Below are 21,004 nucleotides of genomic sequence, written 5' to 3' on the forward strand. Positions count from 1 at the left end.
AAAAAAAAATCTTGTTTTTACGGACTCAACAGAGCACGACGTCTGGCGTGACAAATTGGTGTCAGAAGTGGGATGATTAGTCTGTTCTGTCAGCAGTATATTTGCTATTTTTGCTTAATAATTTTTTGTTGTATTTTGCAGTCAAAGAGTTTGTAGCTTTTTGACAGTCACAGGATGTCAGTACTTGGTTTATTGTTGGAGCCCCAAATGGAGAAAGCTAGGTTACCGTTGAGTCCGTCGAGTTCGTTGAGTTCGTTGCGTTGCGTTGAGTTGCGTTGCTTTGTATGAATTGAGTTTGTGTACTAATTTTATCTGTTGAGATACTAGTATACAGATTTTTGAGAAAGATATTTTCACATTTCAGTTTTGTTTTGAAAATCAAAGTTGTTTTACTTGGTTCATATTTAGTCAATTTGTGTTTAGTTCTATTACAATGTCGACATTGAAAGAACTTGCAGAATATGGTCAGAGTCTAAACTTGACAGGTGTGGACTTGCAGCAGTTTATACAGCAACAACAGGCACATCAACGTGAGCTACGAGCAGCTGAACAGGAAAAACATAAACAGGATAAGGGAGTATCATCTCAGTAAAGAGGCACTTGAAATTGAGAAACTCAAACTCAAACTACAGGAAAAGAAAGGTAAGGAAAGAATGAGAGTAAATTCATGCAAACTATTCAAACCTTAAAGCAAAAGTTAGCTGTAAAGGAGTCAGAAACGAAATTAGAAAATTTTAGGAATGCAAAATTTGCAAAAATGCCTGTGTTTGGTGAAGTTGAGGATGATATTGATTCGTATTTGAGACGTTTTGAAAGGTATGCTGCAGCACAGAAATAAAAGTTGAACAGTTGGGCTGTTAACTTGAGCGCACTACTCAGAGGTCGAGCACTGGATGTGTATGCACTGTTGCCGCAGGAGAAAGTGTTGGACTATGATGATTCGAAGACAGCGTTACTAAAAAGGTTTGAAAAGACGGAGGACGGATTTCGTCAAAACTTCCGTAAGAGCAGACCTGACGAAGGGGAAACCTTTTCACAGTTTGATGTTCGTCTCGGTAGTTATCTTGATAGGTGGATCGAACTTGGTCGAGTTAACAAGACTTTTGATGGCCTCTTCGATATGATATTCAGAGATCAGTTTCTGTTCACGTGTAAGAATTGAAAAAAAGGAAAAAGGAGGGACCGGCAGATATAAAAGTAAGTGCTGATCTATCTGAGAATGAAAAAGCAGAGGTCAAGACACTGCTAGAGGATTTTTCAGATGTTTTATCAGATGTACCTGGTTTGACGAATCTCGGAGTTCATCATTTCAAGTTGACTAGTGACTGGCCTATTCGCATTAAGCCTAATCCTCTGCCGTTTACTTCAAAAGACGTTGTTTGTGACGAGGTAAAGAAGGAGGTGGAAGCCGATGCGATCGAGCCTTCGATGATTCCATACAGTTCCCCGATAGTCATCCTGAAAAAGAAGGACGGTTCGAACAGGTTTTGTTTCGATTTTCGTGCAATTAATAAAGTAATTGTTTTCGATGCAGAAACCATTCAAATGCTGATGATATTTATGTGCAATTATCTGGCTTTAAATATGTGTCCAAATTTGATCTATATAAGGGAAACTGGCAGCTACCATTGGATGATGCAGCAAAGATGATCACCGCTTTCCAAATGCCATTTGGTCTGTTTCAATTCAGGGTGATGCCCTTTGGCTTGATAAACGCTTCCGCAAGTTTCAGTCGCCTGATGCGTAAGCTTGTAGACGGAATGCAGTGTGTGGATAATTTTATAGACAATGTGATTGTGTACACTTGAACATTTCAGGAACACGTCAAGGTGATTCGGGAACTTCTGCAAAGACTTCGTGCGGCGAATTTGACTGAGAAACCAAGTAAGTGCTTAATTGGTTACCGGAGTCTTGAGTGTCTCGGACATATTTCAGGGGATGAAGAACTTAGACCTCTTCCTGACAAAGTTTCCGACATACGCAGTTATGATAAGGCTGTCCGAAGGCTTAAAATGCTTTAAAATATGCATTTTATTTTGAGCTAGATTTTAATTTCAATATGTAATCCTTGTTTGAAATTGCAGTCAACTTGATATAATAGTTTAATCAGATATTACAATAAAGCATTTTTGTGATGTCATATGACTGTATTGATCACATGGCGGAGATTTATATTACTAACTGTTACACAAAAATTGCTTCGGCACAAGTTCAAAAAAAAATATTGTGCAAAGTTGGTTATAAAGTCAATTCATAGTGATCTCTGGTACATAGAAAGTGCTGGGGGCAGGTTTAATTTTTAGCTGTTAAGAAAATCTTTTTTGAGAAATTCAACTCACCAAAATTAGAGGAGATATTTTCCACTCTTTATCGCTATTTATAGAAAAATGGATAAATACATACAGTCACCCAGCAAAAGTCAGTTAGAGGACATACTTCTCTTGTAGATTCACACCGCATATCTTGAATTTGTTTTTTGTTTATCACTTGTGCCAGTCTAATATAAACACGATCCTTAAATTCTAACTCTGTCTACGGACGTGTAGGGGGAGCGTTTCACACATAGTCTTTCTATAATGTTTGAATATGTGCATATCGGAAAAGCGAAAGGAATAGGGATATTGAGTTTACAATGTTCAACTTTATAAAAGCACATTGGAGTTTAAAAAAACTACCATATCACTTGAAATAAACAACAAGGCCCCAAAATAAATCTACATTCCATGTACAAATTATGACACTTTCCCCGTCATGTCAGCTCAAGTATGCAGTGACTTGACATCATATTCTATTATGACGTCATATCTTGGTAGTTCAGAGAAGATAGTACAGTCTGAACAGTTTGATATTTTACGGACAGCCTTATCCTAGCTGCGTTCACAACTTTACCCAACCTTCAACGACGAAGCAAGTACGATCATTTTTAGGTCCGGTAGGATACTATCGTAAATTCATTCCGTTTTTGCAGCTATTGCTTCACCTTTGACAGATCTTACCAAGAAAGGCCAGCCGAACAAGGTGATTTGGAAAGAACCGCAGCAAAATGCATTCATCACTCTCAAAAACGCTTTTACGGTATAACCAGTTCTCAAACTACCTGATTTAAATGAAAGATCTGTTGTACAGACTGATGCGTCAGATCGTGGTGTTGGGGCAGGGGTAAGTTTGATGCAGTACGAAGATGGTGTGAAGACACCTGTTGCATAAGCTAGCAAGAATATTTTCAAATGTCAGGTAAATTACTCTTCAATCGAAAAAGAGTGCTATGCAATAATCTGGACAATTCAAAAGTTCCGCAGGTATCTGTATGGTAAAGAATTCCTACTCGAGACAGATCATCAACCACTAGTATACCCTAAAATCATGAAAATAAGACGGATTTAATAATAAGCCGGTTTTGAAAATAAGCCACCTATTTCTTGCATTAAAACTTACTCGAAAATAAGCAAGTTTTGAAAAATAACCCGGTCATGACAATGCCATTAAGGAAAGATGTTAACGTTTGATGATTCCCTCATCTTAAAATTTGACAAATGAAAACTTTGACGATATTTATTTACAGTGCAAAATAAACTTTGACGATATTTATCTACTTTGAAAAATAAAAAAAAATTATCTTTCTTTAATTCATTTAACCTTTACCAATTTCCGCATACTACATAGTACGAACAAGTACGAGTAACGACTTCATAGTGCAAATTACGTCTGTAGCTACTAATGAACGCATGTAAAATTACTAAATAAAGGGTTGTTTATAAAAAAAATTTAACCAGTAATCATGTTACGCTGGCTATAAAAACTTAGTATCTCATCTAGACCTGTACAAGCTAACGAAGTGTTAAAAGGTGGTAATAATTAAAGAAGTGAATGGATACAGGTTTTTTTCTGGGTATAGTTACTCATCCATTTATTGTTCTATTTCTGGTGTAATGTACAAAGTTATGTACGTACGTAAGCTATTTTGTTTTGCCGCTTTTAAGTCGGTGTTGTAGGTTTAATAGTTAAAACCACTTTTGTTAAGATGTTATGCATTCCTAACGTTTTTCTTATTATAATAGTGTTCGGTTAGAATTACCTGTACTGTTTTGTATCATGTGCCATAGGTGCAACTGTAGTCAATGTTGACGTGTTATTTTTAGTATACGTAACTTGCGACTTAAAATATTATTTAATTTAAAGGTTCCAGAGATATTCCGGCCTTATTCTATCTGTAAGGACCATTTTGTGTGGACACGTAGTACCAGCGTTACCTGGGCTGGAAACCCACTGGGTGCCAGTTGGCGGGAGTCCGTCGTAAAACGGGAAGTGTCAGGACGCGGTCGCGTGGTACACTGGAATGGATATGGACATATAAAGACTTTAAGGGATATTTATTGTAGATAATTTTTTAAAAATATGTTGTAAATATGGTTTTATTGATTTTATTTATAGATACAAAATTGTAAATAGAAAAAAAATTGTTTTTACTGACTCAACAGAGCACGACGGCTGTCGTGACAATTGGTCAAAGTCCTTCTTGCGAAAGGTTTCATTAGCCATGTCCTGAGATGGAAGGTGTCATCACCCAAGATGAAATACGGGATGTTTCTGTTATCATTTGGTAGAGGGGCAGCTACTGGAAATCCAATATTATGATTTTCGATGACATCTTTTAATTCTGAGTTGTCAACACAGTAGCATCTGATGCAGAACGATTTGGACCTACATCAACCCAAATTAATTTATAATCAACATCAACAAGGCCCATAAGAATGATGGGATGGAACCTTTTGTAGTTGTAATAAAGTGAACCTTCGTTTCGGGGGCATTTGATAGCAATTTGCTTCCCATCCAAAACACAATGGTCCAGGTTCCATCTAATTCTGAACTGCTCAGCTAATTGTTGCCACTCATTTGTAGTTGTTGGACATGCAATTACTTTATCAGCATGTTCCACTATTATACTTTCACGAACCAGCAAGGAAATTGTATTATGTTAAACTCGAAATCCGTACATCAGACTTGTGTTTGATTCTATTGTTGCTAAATAGCGAAGTTTAATGGCCAACTTTAATCCAGGTTCCAAAGCCTTTCTGAACTTTGTGTCTTGTTTTTGTAATCTGGGACTCAATATGTCTACAAGCTCTCTAAACGTATCTGGCTCGATCAACTCTGAGAAAGATTTTAAATGACAATACATCCTATTTTCAAGTTCTTTCAGCAAGCGATCAAAATATCAATACTGAGTTCGTCTGGTGATCCGTGGTCTTATCCAGTATCTTCTTCTTTGCCTCTGTGGACGCCCGTTGTGTAATAAATGGGCAACTGCCTCGTCATTTTCTGCAATATCATGTTCAAGTTCCCCCATATTTTACAGCAGTTGAAGCCTCCGCACTGTAGCTACTGCCTAATTATACAACTTCCAAATTATGCTCGAGAATTTTAAGCATCTCTCTCTCTCTCTCTCTCTCTCTCTCTCTCTCTCTCTCTCTCTCTCTCTCTCTCTCTATATATATATATATATATATATATATATATATATGATGACCGTCAAGCGAAAACCAGGCTTAAGTAAAAAATTTGACATTTTGATTTTTTTAGTGATTCTAATAGAGAATTTTCTCCTCTTTCAAATGATATATAACATGTCATTGTTCATAGACTAGAAATAAGTGAAACTTTTCAAAAGAAAACTTACAAATTCTATGTCATGGCGCTGTGTTTTATCGGAAAAGATACGTGGATTGTAAAAACTGTACAAGCAAAAATCATCTCCGACTTCAAATGACATTACATATGTGATTTTTATTTAATTATTCGTTCTGTTTCCTTTTTTTGATTGATAATTCTAGCTTTATAAAAGAAACATCTGGTTTCCACCAACCCCCCTTAAAAATGAGATAGACACGATCAGATGTGGGATTTTTTGGGGGGGTGGGGTGGGGTGATGGTTTGTTGTGCCCTAAAGTCCCTTTATGTGCCATATGCTTATAAAATCTTGGTGGGATCTTAGATTCATTCGATACTATAGACTTTCATGTACACACCCACCCCAAACACAGAAAAAAAATATTAGATTGATGGATTGTATGCTTCTTTTGTTTCAGAGGTTTAATTCGCCATTTAAGGATCGAAAGTTATACAATATCAAGATCATGAAACATGTACGTCGAACTGACATATATGAAAAAAAAGTACATTGTAACTGTTAATTTATATTTTTTGTCGATTTAACTAAATGTGTAAGGCCACAGAAATGTTTTCTTTTTCTCATACATGTGCGATTTTGAATGTAGCTTTGTATGAATAAAAAATGAGGTCTGCTTAAAAGGGGCATTCTGTAAATAGCGATATTATTTTCCAGAGAGAGAGAGAGAGAGAGAGAGAGAGAGAGAGAGAGACAATATTTCACATACAAAGGTGTGTGCGTTAGTTTTTTAATCATGATTTTGTGCCGGAATTTATTTTTTTAACAGTTTTAGGATTACATCCTATTTCATCTTTCCATTAATAACATCGCAAAATGATCCTTAAAAAGCTACAACAACACTTTCTTATTGCAGATAACAACTTTATTGAAGAGACATTAAAGATGCATATTATACCTATCGCTGAAGTATAATTTTTACCCAGAAAAAGTTTTGGTACTGTATTTTACAGGAAACGGAATGGAAGCCCCCCCCCCCCCTTCTTATCTGCTGCAAATGTGCACTTTTCGTTCTTCGTGATGGATAGTAAACTTACATTTCTAGCAATCGATTTCTCTTTGTTTTTTATATTTTACGTATCAAAGGAAGTCAAACATCCACAACCTTCTACCAAGGTACAGAACTTGTGGAGGGAGGAAAGTTTTTGACTGAAAGCAAGACTTAGTATCCATGCATAATAAAGAAATATCTGTTTTATGAAAAGAATCAATTATTGTTGACTATAAAAATTAAAAATTATATATATATATATATATATATATATATATATATATATATATATATATATATATATATATATATATATATATATATATATATATATATATATATATATATATAAGAGATAAATAACAAGTTTACAAACTGCTATTTATCTGTTAATATATATATATATATATATATATATATATATATATATATATATATATATATATATATATATATATATATATATATATATATACACTCAAATCAAGTGTATTCATAAGAGCTCGTCACTGTTCGTGGGAATATCGTGTTTGCATGGTACAGACATGTAGGTATTGAGCATTGTTTAAAATCGTGTCTTATCATACAAATTCGTATAAGATCGTATTGCGTTCGTTCTTTCATGTCTTTGTTCGTATAGTACTTATCAAAACTCGTTCTGTTATCGTATAAGCCTTGTACATTGTTGAGCAGACATCGTAGTCGTATTGTGTCACACTGAAAAAAAACCCTCTGTCAGAAAAATGCTAGGCTAGCGTGCCGATTGTCAGGGATTTGTGTTTTTTTTTTGTAAGTCATGTGGAATCGTAGCAAAAATCGTGACAGTGTGACACAACCTTGAGGAGGCTTATTACACCACTTTTTGATGACGTACTTCACAAAAAATAAACCTCCATTGTGTAGACCGGTTTACTCTGGAGACAAGTTATACAGGTACCTCTAAAATATGACCCTGACCTTTAAAAATAGATGAAACATGCGGTGTTGTAAACAGTGAAAACAAAGTAACGGATTCATTATGCAAAAACAAAAGAAAAGAAGAGAAACAAAAGAAAACAACAGTCAAATCTTCGCAAAGCAAGTAATGTCAATTTCATAGCGATGCATGCAGTGAGCTTTATCAATCAATGACATGTTTGTATGGAGGAAATTCGAGTTAAAATCTACAACCTTGTTGAAATTTTAAAAAAGTTATTTACTTGCACTATTAACTGTGTTGGTGTTAATTTTTATATTTGTTTTATTGGTTTAAATGTATACTCTGGCAATTTATAGCTTTGTTCTGAATTTTAGATGTAATGTAATGTAATGATAATGTCAAACGTTCCATAGTGTTTTGAGTCTTGGGTAATTAGGAAAGATAACTCTTGAAAGTGGACTTTTTATACTAAATATTTTTTTAATTAGATTTTTCATTTTGTTTAAACATTCTTTATTCAATTTGACACATGTAATTCATTGAAATACATTCCTTGTCTCTTCAGAACTCATTTTCTTCATGTTTTATGCACATATTAAAAGGATTATGATATTAATTGTTTTCAAGGAGAAAATTATTTTTTGATAATAAAATTATTATTAGGTATTATGAGGTTATTTCACTGTGTGTACTTGTCTTAAGAAGATGCCATTAATTGACACTGAAAGTTCTGAAATTCTGTTACTAATAAACTCGAAAGGAATCATTTCACTAGAATTTGACAAAAACTAAAAAATTCTATAAGAAATATTTATGATATCAATACCCCAATCTGGATATTTGACATTTACATTATAAGTGGTGCTGTATTGAAATATACAAGCAAATTCAAAGAATTGTGGTCCCCCGCTTTCGGTGTCTTTGTGGGCGAGATATTATATTTTAGGGTCAAGGTCAAAAGGTCAAAGTTATTGGTATCCTATGAAAGGTATTGCCACAAAGAATACATATATTTAAAATATGAAAGTCCTAGTATCTACCGTCCAAAAGTTGTGACCAAGGTTAAAGTTTTTAAAAAAGGTTAAAACTCCAAGGTCAATGTCAAAGGGTCAAAGTTCTTGGTATGCAATGAAAGGTCTTATCAAAATAATTACATACGTGAAGTAGGGAAGCCCTAGCCCTTACCGTTTAAAAGTTATGGTCAAGGTTAAAGTTTATTCAGAAGTACGTAAATCTCCAAGGTCAAGGTCAAAAGGTTAAAGTTGTTGGTATCCAATGAAAGGTCTTGCCACAAAGAATACATATGTGAAATATAAAAGTCATTGTATATACAGTTCAAAATTTGTGACCAAGGTTATAATTTTTAAAAAGTATTTATAACGTCAAGGTCAGAAGGTCAAAGTTCTTGGTATCCAATGCAAGGTCTTCTTACAAGAATTACAAATGTGAATTATAAAAGTCATAGCCCCAACCGTTCAAAAATTATGGTCAAGGTTATAGTTTTTTCATAAGTACGTAAATTTCCAAGGTCAAGGTCAAAAGGTCAAAGTTGTTGGTATTCAATGAAATGTCTTGTCACAAAGAATACATATGTGGAATGTGAAAGTCTTAATATCTACCATTCAAAAGTTATGGCCAAAGTAAAAGTTTGGAATTTTTGCGTAAAAGTTGGTCAAACTCCAAGGTCAAGGTCAAAAGGTCAAATTTGATGGTACCCAAAGAAAGGTCTTATCACAAGGAATATACATATGAAATACGAAAATCATATCTCCACTAAATCAAAAGTTATGGGCAAGGTTAAAGTTTTTGTGACGGACGGACAGACTGACGGACGGACAGACGAACAGACGAATGAGATTTAATGTCCCCTCGCTTTCGCGAAAGCGGGGGACAAAAATAAACTGTGGATGTAATGAGCCCTTTTTAAGAAACATGTAAATTTCGTTTTGTAAGTTTATTGGAATGTTTTGTTTAATATGCATTTCGTTGGTTAACATGTTTTTTTAATCAAAATAAAATAAATAAAGCGCGACTTACATAATTAAAAGCGGAACGAACTAATTATTGCTGTTAATAAGTAATATAGTAAGTCGTACATTGATATGTTCTCATCAATGCAAATAGCGTGGCTTTTTGTGATAAACCGTACTTAGATGTGTTACCGTTTTTTTAATGTTCATTGTGTTTTCTGGTAATTAATTAAGGTCCTGATATTTTTAGTTCACCTGAGCGGAAGGCTCAAGTGAGCTTTTCTTATCACATTGTGTCCGTCGTCCGTCCGTCTGTCTGTCCGTCTGTAAACTTTCACATTTTTCGACTTCTTCCCAAGAACCACTGGGCCAATTTTGACTAAACTGGGTACAAAGCATCCTTAATTAAAGGGGAATTCAAATTGTTAAAATAAAAGGCCAAGTCTCCTCACAAGGGAGATAATCAAGAAAAGACAAAAATATGGTGGGGTCATTAAAAAATCTTCTTCTCAAGAACTACTGGGCCAGAAAAACTGAAACTTATGTGAAAGCATACTTGTATAGTGTAGATTCTAAATTGTTTAAATCATGACCTCCTGGGGAAGGGTGGGATCACAATGGGGAATCAAAATATTTTACATAGAAATATATAGGAAAAATCTTTGAAAATTTTCTTAAACTTATGTGCACATGGAAGGATCCTGGAGTAGTGTAGATTTCAAAATGTCTAAATAATTATTATGATCAGTGGGGTAGGGTTGGGATGCATTATGTATTATAAAGGGGAAATCTGGTAAAGAACAGAATGGTCAAAGCTTCTCAGATGAGCGATCTGGCCCATGGGCCTCTTGTTTAATAAATACATCAAACTGACATTTTTACAGATAAATAAATTAACAATTCTCAAGTCGGCGAATGTGCTTTTATGCAACATTGTCAGTCGAGAGTTTCTTAAATTTGTAATTTCTGAATAAAAAAGGATTTATAAACTGACTGTTGAATTTCAGAGATTAACCAATGAAAAACATGGATATACGTATAATTCATGATTTTTATTTCAATTTATTCCATTTTTATCTCACCTGAGCCGAAAATCTGAAACTCATGTGAAAGCAATCTGGGGTAGTGTATATTCTAAATCGTTAAAATCATGACCCCGGGGTTTGGGCGGGCCTGCAATAGGGAATTCAAGTTATACATAGAAATATATAGGAACACACATTAAAAATCTTGTTCTCAAGAACCACTGCGCCAGAAAAGTTGAAACTTACTTGGAAATATCTGGAAGAAGTGTAGATTCTAAATTGTTCAAATCATGACCCAGGGGGGTTGGGCGGGGCTGCAATAGGGAATCCAAGTTTTACTTAGAAATAAATAGGAACAAGTTTTGAAAATCTTCTCAAGAACCACTGAGCTAGAAAAGCTGACACTTACTTGGAAGCATCATGGGATAGTGTAGATTCTAACTTGTGATAAAATTGTGACCTCCCAGGGTGAGGACGAGGCCACACTAGGTATAACAATTGGGAAATCGGGTAAAGAACGACATCACCAATACTACTCAAATGAGTGATGTGGCCCATGGGCCTCTTGTTTTTTTTTTTCAATCTTATCGTCTTTACTGCGCAAATCAAATTCAATCAGAATTCAAGGTCCGCCAACATGTAAATCTTCTATATGGAGAAGGAAAAAAATCATTCTTCTTAAGTCGGAGATTAACGTAAATAGTTCTCTTAATCTAAAATTATTGATTAGGCATACATAGGTAAAAAGTTTTTTTTTTTAATTCAACATAATTGATTATTCACACATAGACAAATGTATTTCCAGAAACATCTAATTCATTTTTTAGTATTTTTAAGTCAATGAAATAATAAAAATAATTATTTGAACCTTAAAATAGGTTTTAGCCCTTTTTTCGTTTTGAAATTATTCATTCTTAAATATTTTGAACCAATTTTGCGTGAAAAATCGTGCGTTTATGTTAGCAATCGTGTAACGTGTAGAATCGGGTGCGTCAAGGATCGTCCGAGTAACAGGTTTTATCGTGCGTTATTCATGCATGTAACGTGATCGTGCGTGTAAGTTGTCAACGATAACGTTGCAGCCACTGTAATCGTGCATGGTACATGTATGATTCGCCGTTTTGGTATTTACTGCCAAAAAGTTATATTATCTATAAACTTCATATAGGTAATATCACCTATTCATTTCCTATGGAATTTTACGACGAGCGCTGACTTTAACAGTTGACAGCTTACTTTTACACTTTTACACTAGGACAATGTATGGAAGCTCTTTTATGAAACATATATAAATTATAAATCATCAACATTTAATTGAAAGAAAATAACGGCTAATTTCAATGAACATTTAAGTTGTCTTGAAGAAAATGAAAACAATCCTACCTTCAACTCCTGGCTAACACAACACTTTGACAACTAGAAAGATTTTCTTATGTATCATCAATTCTCTACCTCCGAACATGATACATGTTTAAAAGTCCCAGTAAATCGTAAACTGTATAAGTCAGTGCTTCTCGTAAAAGTCCACTAGGTGATATCACTTTTTTTGACTAGGTGATATCACCTATTTGTATTCTTTCGACAATTAAAAAAAAATAAATGATCCTTAGACTATTAAGATTTCCACTGGAACTAAGAAAATTCGGACTAAACAGTTTTCATCAATATTATATACAAGACTTTTATATACCTTGAACCTTAAACCTTATGTTATGGATTCCTGTAAGGTTATATAAATTTTGTAAATTTTACCCAGCTGGTGTACAACAGAGTGGCATTCCTTTCACTCTGTATTTTTCGCTATAGAACATTTATCATGCATTTTACATGATTTGTCATATTTCTCATATTATACATGATAGATATATGTAATTGAAATAAAGTAATTTGTTAGCAAATCAAAAACAAGTTCTACTGAGAAGTTTAAAAATAAATGCAAATCAACAATCAATTGTCTCCATTAACGATGATTTAGAAAACGAAAGTGAAAGTAAATGAGATTTAGGGACCTTTAACTTTGGGAGCTTTTGTTATTTCATTAACAAGTTTATCTTTCAAAAAAGATAGATGATCTAGCGCTGTAGCACTTATAAAACACAGAGAGGATGATCTCTGATCAAGTGAATTAATTTGCTGATTTTTTTGGCTTTTGATCACTGTTGTCAAAAAATGTTTGGTTAAAAGCAATACACATCTGTCTAAGATATTTTTAAATATAAACAATGGATTTATTCATTATTTTAAGTGTAAATTCTTGTTTCTGGACTTTGTAAGATTGGATGAATCGACCAATCAGATATCAGAATCTATCTTTGGTTGTGCTTAGACATAAGAAAATCTCCCTTGTCCTTGTATAAAACAATCAGAGAATGACTCGGGCTTTTACTGTTAAAAAATAACGGAAAATTTAAAGTATAATAATCTTTTATTTATTTTTAGAGTGTAAGCTACAGAATAAATAAACATTCATGTAGTTATTTATGCTACAACATGATACAATGAAATTATTATCGTACGGCCCATCTTTCACAGTTTTCCAATGATACTCGATCGTGAAGCCGAGCATGCATATTCAAAGAATCTTGATTATTGTAGTTGCAGGCGCTCGAGAGCGCTGAAAATATTTTGAATAGGTAATTTCACTTAATCGAATAAGTAATATAACCTATTCAATTTGAATAGGAAATACATGTCTCATTTATTTTAAAAGGTGAAATTTAACTTCGCTATATCCGTAAGTCCGCGATAATCATGTTCGTACTAAACGAGTTTAACAGTATCACCTATTTGAATAGGTGAAATCACTTAGTCGAATAGGTGATATTTAAGGAATCACCATTTAGTTCGTATAGTATGTCAGGGCATCAACGATAGCTTAAATTATCCCATGTTTCTCACTATCGTTGATGTCCCTGGCATACTATGCGAACTAGACAGTGATTCCTTATATTTGTGTTTCACTATAAAATAAATTGTAGATTTATATTTTAAAAATGTAGACATAGATTTAAATTACATGAAGATTTCTTTGCCAATTTCCATAGCCCTCTCCCACTGACGCCAAACAGAAAGGCAGACACACGAGATTCTCATGCATATTAAGCATCCTTAACGTCAGACCCAGAGACAGATGCGCACGAGATTGGCACTGAATTAGGCCTCCCTTTCGACTTGCCTGATTTACATTCTGACAGGATTATCAAGAAATTAACTCCGCTAAGTTTTAATGAGTTATCACAGAGACAAAAATAAGAAATGGAAATATAACCTATTCAAATAGATGATATCACCTTTTCAAAATCTGAATTGGTGATACAAATTATTTGAATAGGTGATATCACCAATTGAATAGGTATTATCACTTTTTAACAGTAAATACAACACGGCGTCTCATGATATGGAGATTTAAAAAAAACGACAGTAAAATTTACACTGTTTGAACAAATGTCTTTCGATATATTTACTTTGAATCGCTTGAGAATTTTTGTAAAAAGGAAAATTTCCCGTCAAAACTTCTAGCAGAGAGCTTCAAGTACATGTCGGATATGCCTCTAAGGCGATAGAGATTTAAGTAAAAAAAAGATTAATAGTGTCTCTCTTTAAAAATGTTTTCTCAATAAGAAAGTCATTTAAATAGTTTTCATAGGACGTATTTTCTCTACGAGTTATTTCCCTTGGCCGCCCTCTTAGTGCTCAATTTTGTAATTTTTTCCATACATGTATGTCTTATAAATTTATAAAGTTGTAGCAGGGAAATTTAGAGAAAAATCTAAATCTGAAACTATGAAATAAAGTAGGTTCTTACATGTACGAGGGTTGTTCGATAGGTAATGCAATACACAATATATCATAATAAATAGCGAAGCATTTAATTTATTTTTTTTTCATTTTTGAAAAGTTCTCTTAAAGATCTCCTAAACACAAAAAATCCCACAAATTTTCATATTGTCTTCGCAAAGAAATTCATTTTTAAAGCTAGCATGGTCACTATACTGAGCTGAAGACTGTTTATAAATGACCTCTGCCAAGAAGATGAAAATAAGAGAGCGTAAAACGGTAACGGGAAATAACTCTTGTTAATATTTGGGCCAACTGAAAACTATCTATTGATATGGAAGCATCCTCAGGTACATGTAGCGTCTTTTTTTAAAAATATGACTCCGAGGACAAGGTGTGGCTCAATGAACGATCACAGTTAAATAAAGGCATACATAGGAAATCATTTTAACAGAAACACGAACGACATAATAATTTACATTTTTGAAGAAGGGTCTTCAGATAGCGTCCATTTAATTTGAAGGTAATGGGTACATAGGATAATTAATAATCATATGTGAAGAAATAGGAAAAAGTAATACTGACAAAGGACGGGGGTTTTACTTACGCAGATTATAATTATGGCCAATGGGCTTCTTGATTAGCGTTTTCTTGGATGTTAATTGCATCACGAGCTTACATTTTGCATTATATAAATATTACATGTAGTTGAGTGTAACATTGAAAATTGTCAACCCAAGAAAAACATTGTCAACCAAGGCACAGCCGGGGTTAACAATGCTTTTCGATGGGGTGAAAATTTTTAATGTTACACTCAACTATATGCTATTTTTTTTATAATATTATGCTAAATGTCTTATACAAATACATATAACAGTGAACTCTGCGCGCATAAATTCTGCGCAGTCGAAATTGTTTTGAATACCACCCGTCGTCAAGCAATGTTGAATGTTGCTTTGCTTGAGGGCGCGGCTTCATTATTCAGCGGATAATAGTGTTTTTTAAACAAATATTTCTCGACCAAACAGATTCAGCTAATTTACATGAAAGTATAATATTTTAAAATATACCATGATATTTAAGTTATTTCTAAAACACCAGAGACTTTTTTGATGAAACAATTTAAGCAAATTTTGTGATATCGTGAATGTAATTAATCGTCAAAGTATATAAGAAAAATTAAAAGAAGTCCTTCAACTTTCCAAAAAACCCTTAAACGAAATTTATTTTGTAGGGACTGGGTGTCCTTTGATGAAAAGTTGAAATTCAGATGAATTGAAAAATTAACATAGATGGAGGTTCGATATTCAGACTCTAATATAAAAGATATCTTATTGTAACATACCTTGCGTTTACTGTTACTTTTTCCGAGCGTTTTGAATTGAGGTCTTTAAGTGTAATATTTATGACAGGTCCACTGAATAACATTTCCAATTGAACAGTTCCTGCATCTCTTTCAAAATTTTCATATTTCATTGTTATGTTTCCAAGATAAAAGCAACTTTTATCAGACACATCTGTTGGATTCTTCCAATCTGATCCGTAGATAAAGAAGGAGACAAATTTTGCTTCAACAGGTTTATGGTATTTTCTGACGACCTGGGGTTCACCTATGAGCAGAACTGTTCCAATTTCGACAAGTTTATCAAATGGTCCTTTACACAATGGTGTTTCCTCAGTGCCAAATGATGTAAATCCTTCGTCTTTTTCAAATTCAAAAATAGGAACACACCCATAAGTAAAATTGGCTATTCTTTGAGCAATAACACTTGGATTATGACCATATATAAGACTTCCTTTCATAACTGCAAGAGATGGTTCATTAGGAATATAGATTTTCACGTCTGGGAATTCTTCCTGAAGGAATTCTTTAAGCATACGACTTTCAGAGAACCCGCCAACTATAACCATCAATTTGACTCCATGGGAATTTGGATGACTGATGGCTTTCCGTATGTAGCCACATAGTTTATAAACTGGTTGTTCAAAGAGCTCATTAATACATCTAGCTCTCACCTTTAGTTTGTCATAGTGAAAAAAGAAATATTCGTCAATTGAACTTGACATGATTTTTGAATTGGATGACAGTGCATTCTTTGGTATTCTTTGTAAAAGTTGAACTGGAGTCTTAAGAACTAAAAACTCTGAACTTCCTTTCAAAAAAAAGTTTAACGTACAATTAAATTCTTCATAAAAATCATGAAAGTCCTTTTCATTTGCTCGCAAATCTTCGATAGGTCCCTCTCCAATTTTTTCCCTTAACATGCTACAAAATTTTTCAAATACAAAAGTGCAGCACCAGTCTTCGCTCGAGGAAACGTAGAGTTCTTTGATGTTTCCATCTTCCATACTTTCACAAACCGATATATCTGCAGATCCACCTAAAAAGAGTAAACTATTTCTTACCATCTGTATCTTTGTCTTTGTTACAAACTACAAGTACAAGGAATACTATGTAAGCAGATCCTGATTCTTCACACACTAGTAATCGATCAGAATCATTATTACGTATGTACATAGAGGATATTCAATGTTTTGTAGCTGAATATGGAATTTATTTCACGAGTGGGACAGGATTTTTTATATTTTCACGAGTGCGAAGCACGAGTGAAAATATCAAAAAATCCTGTCTCACGAGTTTCTGTTTATTACATTTAAAAAAAAATTCTTTAATTTTTCCTTTCTCTCTGTTTTTTTGTAATATAGCCCTACACTCGTGACGTCATAGTTGATCAGTTGAGACGTCATTGCTATGTGAGGTGAAAACACTGTAAACATGGATTTAGCAGCATATGTTTGGTAATTTTGACAGTTTTATTCGTTGTCAGAATGGTTTATTTATTTCCATCTATCTTATATTAGGTCAAGGGATATTTTCTTTACAGCAATCTTCGTTATGGGAAGGGAAATCGAGAGTTTTACGCACTTCTGATATTCGTCACACTGTGACAGGATATCATTTTGATATCCTTTCACAGTGATATCATTTTGGTATCCTTTCACACTGTGATAGGATGTCACTTTTATTCAATGAATAAATTACAGTATTTCACGGGTAAAAATGTAATAAATTGTTTTTATTAGTGAAGATCACTGAACTTTTGCGACCCTTGATTAGCGAGACAAATTGTTCACAAATTGTGGTTATTGCTTTATATAATATTATGGAATGCTATTTTAATACGCGAGAATTAAATTTTTACAATCACACTGTCGCGTGTAATTACGCAAAAATAAAGTTCTCGCGAGTAAAAAGTCATTTACAGTATAGATGTATATTTATTTTTTTTTTGGAAATAGTGGAAATGTGACGTACATTGATACAAAATGTTATCCAGTTTTATGAGAAAATTTATTATTACACTGAATCACCATTGCATTTTTTGAAAAAAAATGTACGTATATAAGTCAGCATTAAAAAAATTGATAAAATAAAGCTATCATTTAATTTTTGAAGGTCTCTGGTTCATTCATTCATGCTTTACTTCCTCCTCATGGAGATAAATAAAATATGACATTAAATAAATATTACACTTGTTCCATTTAAACAGACATTAACATGCAAAACTATGAAGAACCAAAAAAGACAATATATGAGAGAAAAAAAAAACAAAACACACACATATATAAACAAGAACATGTACTTTTAATGTTTATAAATGGATTTGTACACCTCTTTTAAAACAACTTTTGATGAAAAAAAATTTGGAATTTATGTTTTATCATTTTTATACATTTTTATTTGAATAATGCAAAAATTTTCTAAATTCGATAACTTTTCAAAATCCACGGGAAACGCATGCTGAATTTTTGTCTAAAAATATGTAATGAAATTATAAATTTAAGTTAAGAATATCCTGGAAAATTATCAGTAGGTAAGGTACGTTGAGTATGTCCTTAAAAATATTCATCGAAAAATAATTTTAAAAAGATTTGTGGTTTAATAAAACTAACTGCATTAATGTAGCCCCCTCCCCCTTTGGGGGGGGGGGGGGGTTGGTCTCTCTCCAAAAATATTAGATTTAAAAAAAATAGGAGAGAGCTACGTAAATGAAGCTAAAATAAAACATGAACAGCTATTTAATAATTTGAAACTGGAATCTAACTCCCCCACCCCACTCCCCCCGGTTCCTAATTATCCTAATTATTTGACAGCAAGCTTTAAAGGTAGTCAGACACAGATTTGGGGGTAATTTTTTCTGTATAATATAACTATAAATATACAACTTTTATACTCGTATTTTGATAGCATTTCACACCAAAATTAATTAAACATCTGATTTCATGTAAAAGTTATTAAAACCTAAAAATTTTTGGCGGGTTTTATTGACACATCCTTACACTTTCACAAATTTTAAGTTTACTCTTAATACTTAGGGAAAGTGGCAATTTTGTTGTGTAAAAATGAAAAATATTAATACTTTTATCCAGAAAAATCAGAGTAGACATGTTCGAAAGCAAAACAAACACACAAAATTTTCTCAGTCCGTGCAGTTGTGATGCGTAGACTTTGAGGGCTGAACGCATCCGGTGAATCGTAAACAATCAACAATAACAGAGCTCCTGCCCTGTTTAAAACAAAAAGCCCAGGGGCCACATCGCTCGCCTGAGCAAATGGGACAGGAAAAAGCACAAATCAGACCAGAACTGAAAAGTTCACTGAAAGGGGGGGGGGGTTAATACTACTTGAGATTGCCTTCCTATTGATACAGCAGATGACTTTGCTGTTCTTCATAAAGAGATTTTTTCTTCCAATATATATAACTGCATAATAATTTGAATTTGTTTCCTCGTTGTTTCCCTCCCTATCCCAAAGGCCTTGATTTGAATAACTTTAAATCTTCAATACATGAGGATGCTTAAATGTCAATATGACGATAAAGATAGCTTTTCTGTTCTTGGGATTTTTTCCTTTATTTTTCTATGTGAAACTTTGATCCACCATTGTGGCCCCACGCTACCATTGGGGTTATGATTTGAACAAATTGAGTTCTACACTACCGGAAAATGCTTCCGTATAAAATATCAGTATTACTAATCATGGCTTCGCTTTTCTTGATAAGATTATTTTATTTCATATTTTATTGTAAAACTTGGATCCTCCATAGTGGCCCAACCTATCCCTGAAAGGTTGAACAAAATAGAATCTACACTACCTGAGGATGATTCCACATAAATATCACTAATCATGGCTTTAAAGTACATGTACTTGAAAAATTTCAAAAATATTTCCTTATCTAGTCCTATGTACAACTTTGATCCGCTATTTTGCCCCCACCCCACCCATCCCCAGGGATAACGATTTGAACAAACGTGAATCTACACAACCTGAGGATGATTTCACATAAGTTGCATCTTTCTTAGCCCAGTGGTTCTTGGGAAAAAGATTTTTTTAAAAAGATTTTTCCTATACATGTATATTCCTATGTTAAACTTTGATCGGTCTCACACTACCCCTGGAGGTCATGATTTGAACAAACTTGAATCTACACTACCTGATAAAGATTCACCATGAGTTTCATCTTTCCTGGCCTAGTGGTTCTAGAGAAGAAGATTTTTTAAAAATGCCATTAATTTTCTGTAATTCATAATTATCTCCCCTTGGAAAAGGGCGTGGTCTTTCATTTGAACAACCTTGAATCCCCTTTACCCAAGGATACTTTATAGCAAGTTTGGTTAAAATTGGACCAGTGGTTCGTGAGAAGAAGATGAAAATATGAAAAGTTTACAACGACGACAACAACGACAACGAAAGACAACGGACAAATTTTGATCGGAAAAGCTCACTTGAGCCTTAAGCTCAGGTCAGCTAATATACTATAGAGTCATAATTACAAATGCATGCGATTTAATACATTGTATCATAAGTAATGCTTCGTGTCTTAAAACGATAAAATTATTTCTCAAAAGTATTTTCACTGACATTTCAAAAATTTAGCGTTGTCTTTATTTGGGTATAATTCAAGTATAATTTCGACATCGCATGTCGAAATGTTGTGACGTTTTAGTTACATTGCTAATAATATGACGTCACAGACTCGAGATTCCTTGAACGCTCCGCCCACTGAACACTTTGATTGGTTAAAATCACTTATAAATATTCATGACGGAGTATAGTCCCAGGGAGTAGCTCCGATTTTCCAGGGAGTAGTCCTCAGAGAAATAGACAGCTTTATGGTATTAATTTTATATAAAGATATTACGGTAGAGGTATAATAATATACACTAATCCACAGGTTGTGAGTGTGATAGCTCTTTTATCAAACCCGCGACAGGGAACTATTCCCCCAGGGCTTGGCCTCGGTCGGGGAATAGTCCCTGTCAAAGGTTTCATAAGAGTTATTCTATTCACAACCAGTGGATAAGCGTTTTATTATGCTGATGTATAATATAATTTCTTAGGTTTGAATTTTTTGGAGTAAGATAATACTGCAAGAATAATTAGAAGAAATCCCGATGACGTCACAATGCTACTGAAGTCATTATGACATCATCAGTCAATAGATGTATCGCTGGAATTAAAAATGGAGGCAAAATTGCATGAAAATTTTCCGAGGATGGATAGCAAAAACTATACCCCGGGGCATAGATGTGTAATTTTTTGACGTCAAGAGCGGTATTATGACGCAACAATGG

General features: G+C 33.7%; 2 protein-coding genes across 2 annotated transcripts; one reads left to right on the top strand and one right to left on the bottom strand.

Moving 5' to 3' along the window:
- The first annotated feature begins 433 nt into the window (after positions 1-433).
- Positions 434-1,808, top strand: LOC134267107 (uncharacterized). Its single transcript, XM_062749334.1, has 4 exons — positions 434-588; positions 880-1,071; positions 1,170-1,515; positions 1,611-1,808. Exons 1-4 carry the CDS (start codon positions 434-436, stop codon positions 1,806-1,808), a joined length of 891 nt encoding a protein of 296 aa, XP_062605318.1.
- A 2,655-nt stretch (positions 1,809-4,463) lies between these two features.
- On the bottom strand, positions 4,464-16,435 carry LOC134267118 (heat shock 70 kDa protein 12B-like). Its single transcript, XM_062749342.1, has 2 exons — positions 15,714-16,435; positions 4,464-4,701 (listed from the first exon to the last, which is right to left on the bottom strand). The coding sequence occupies exons 1-2, from the start codon at positions 16,433-16,435 to the stop codon at positions 4,464-4,466; spliced, it is 960 nt and encodes a 319-aa protein (XP_062605326.1).
- Positions 16,436-21,004: the final 4,569 nt, after the last annotated feature.

Source organism: Saccostrea cucullata, unplaced genomic scaffold (genome assembly GCF_032062105.1).
Source record: "Saccostrea cucullata isolate Sc308-1 unplaced genomic scaffold, CSIRO_AGI_Scuc_v1 ctg736, whole genome shotgun sequence".
Lineage (NCBI taxonomy): Eukaryota > Metazoa > Mollusca > Bivalvia > Ostreida > Ostreidae > Saccostrea > Saccostrea cuccullata.

Bases quoted from the DNA above. Each gene is read 5' to 3' on its own strand.
- LOC134267118 (XM_062749342.1), bottom strand. From the start codon at position 16,435: ATGTCAAGTTCAATTGACGAATATTTCTTTTTTCACTATGACAAACTA. The intron at 4,702-15,713 runs GTATGTTACAAT...GGGTTGATGTAG, and splicing joins AAAGTAACAGTAAACGCAAG to GTCCAAATCGTTCTGCATCA.
- LOC134267107 (XM_062749334.1), top strand. From the start codon at position 434: ATGTCGACATTGAAAGAACTTGCAGAATATGGTCAGAGTCTAAACTTG. The intron at 589-879 runs GTAAAGAGGCAC...CGCACTACTCAG, and splicing joins GATAAGGGAGTATCATCTCA to AGGTCGAGCACTGGATGTGT. The intron at 1,072-1,169 runs GTGGATCGAACT...ATTGAAAAAAAG, and splicing joins CTCGGTAGTTATCTTGATAG to GAAAAAGGAGGGACCGGCAG.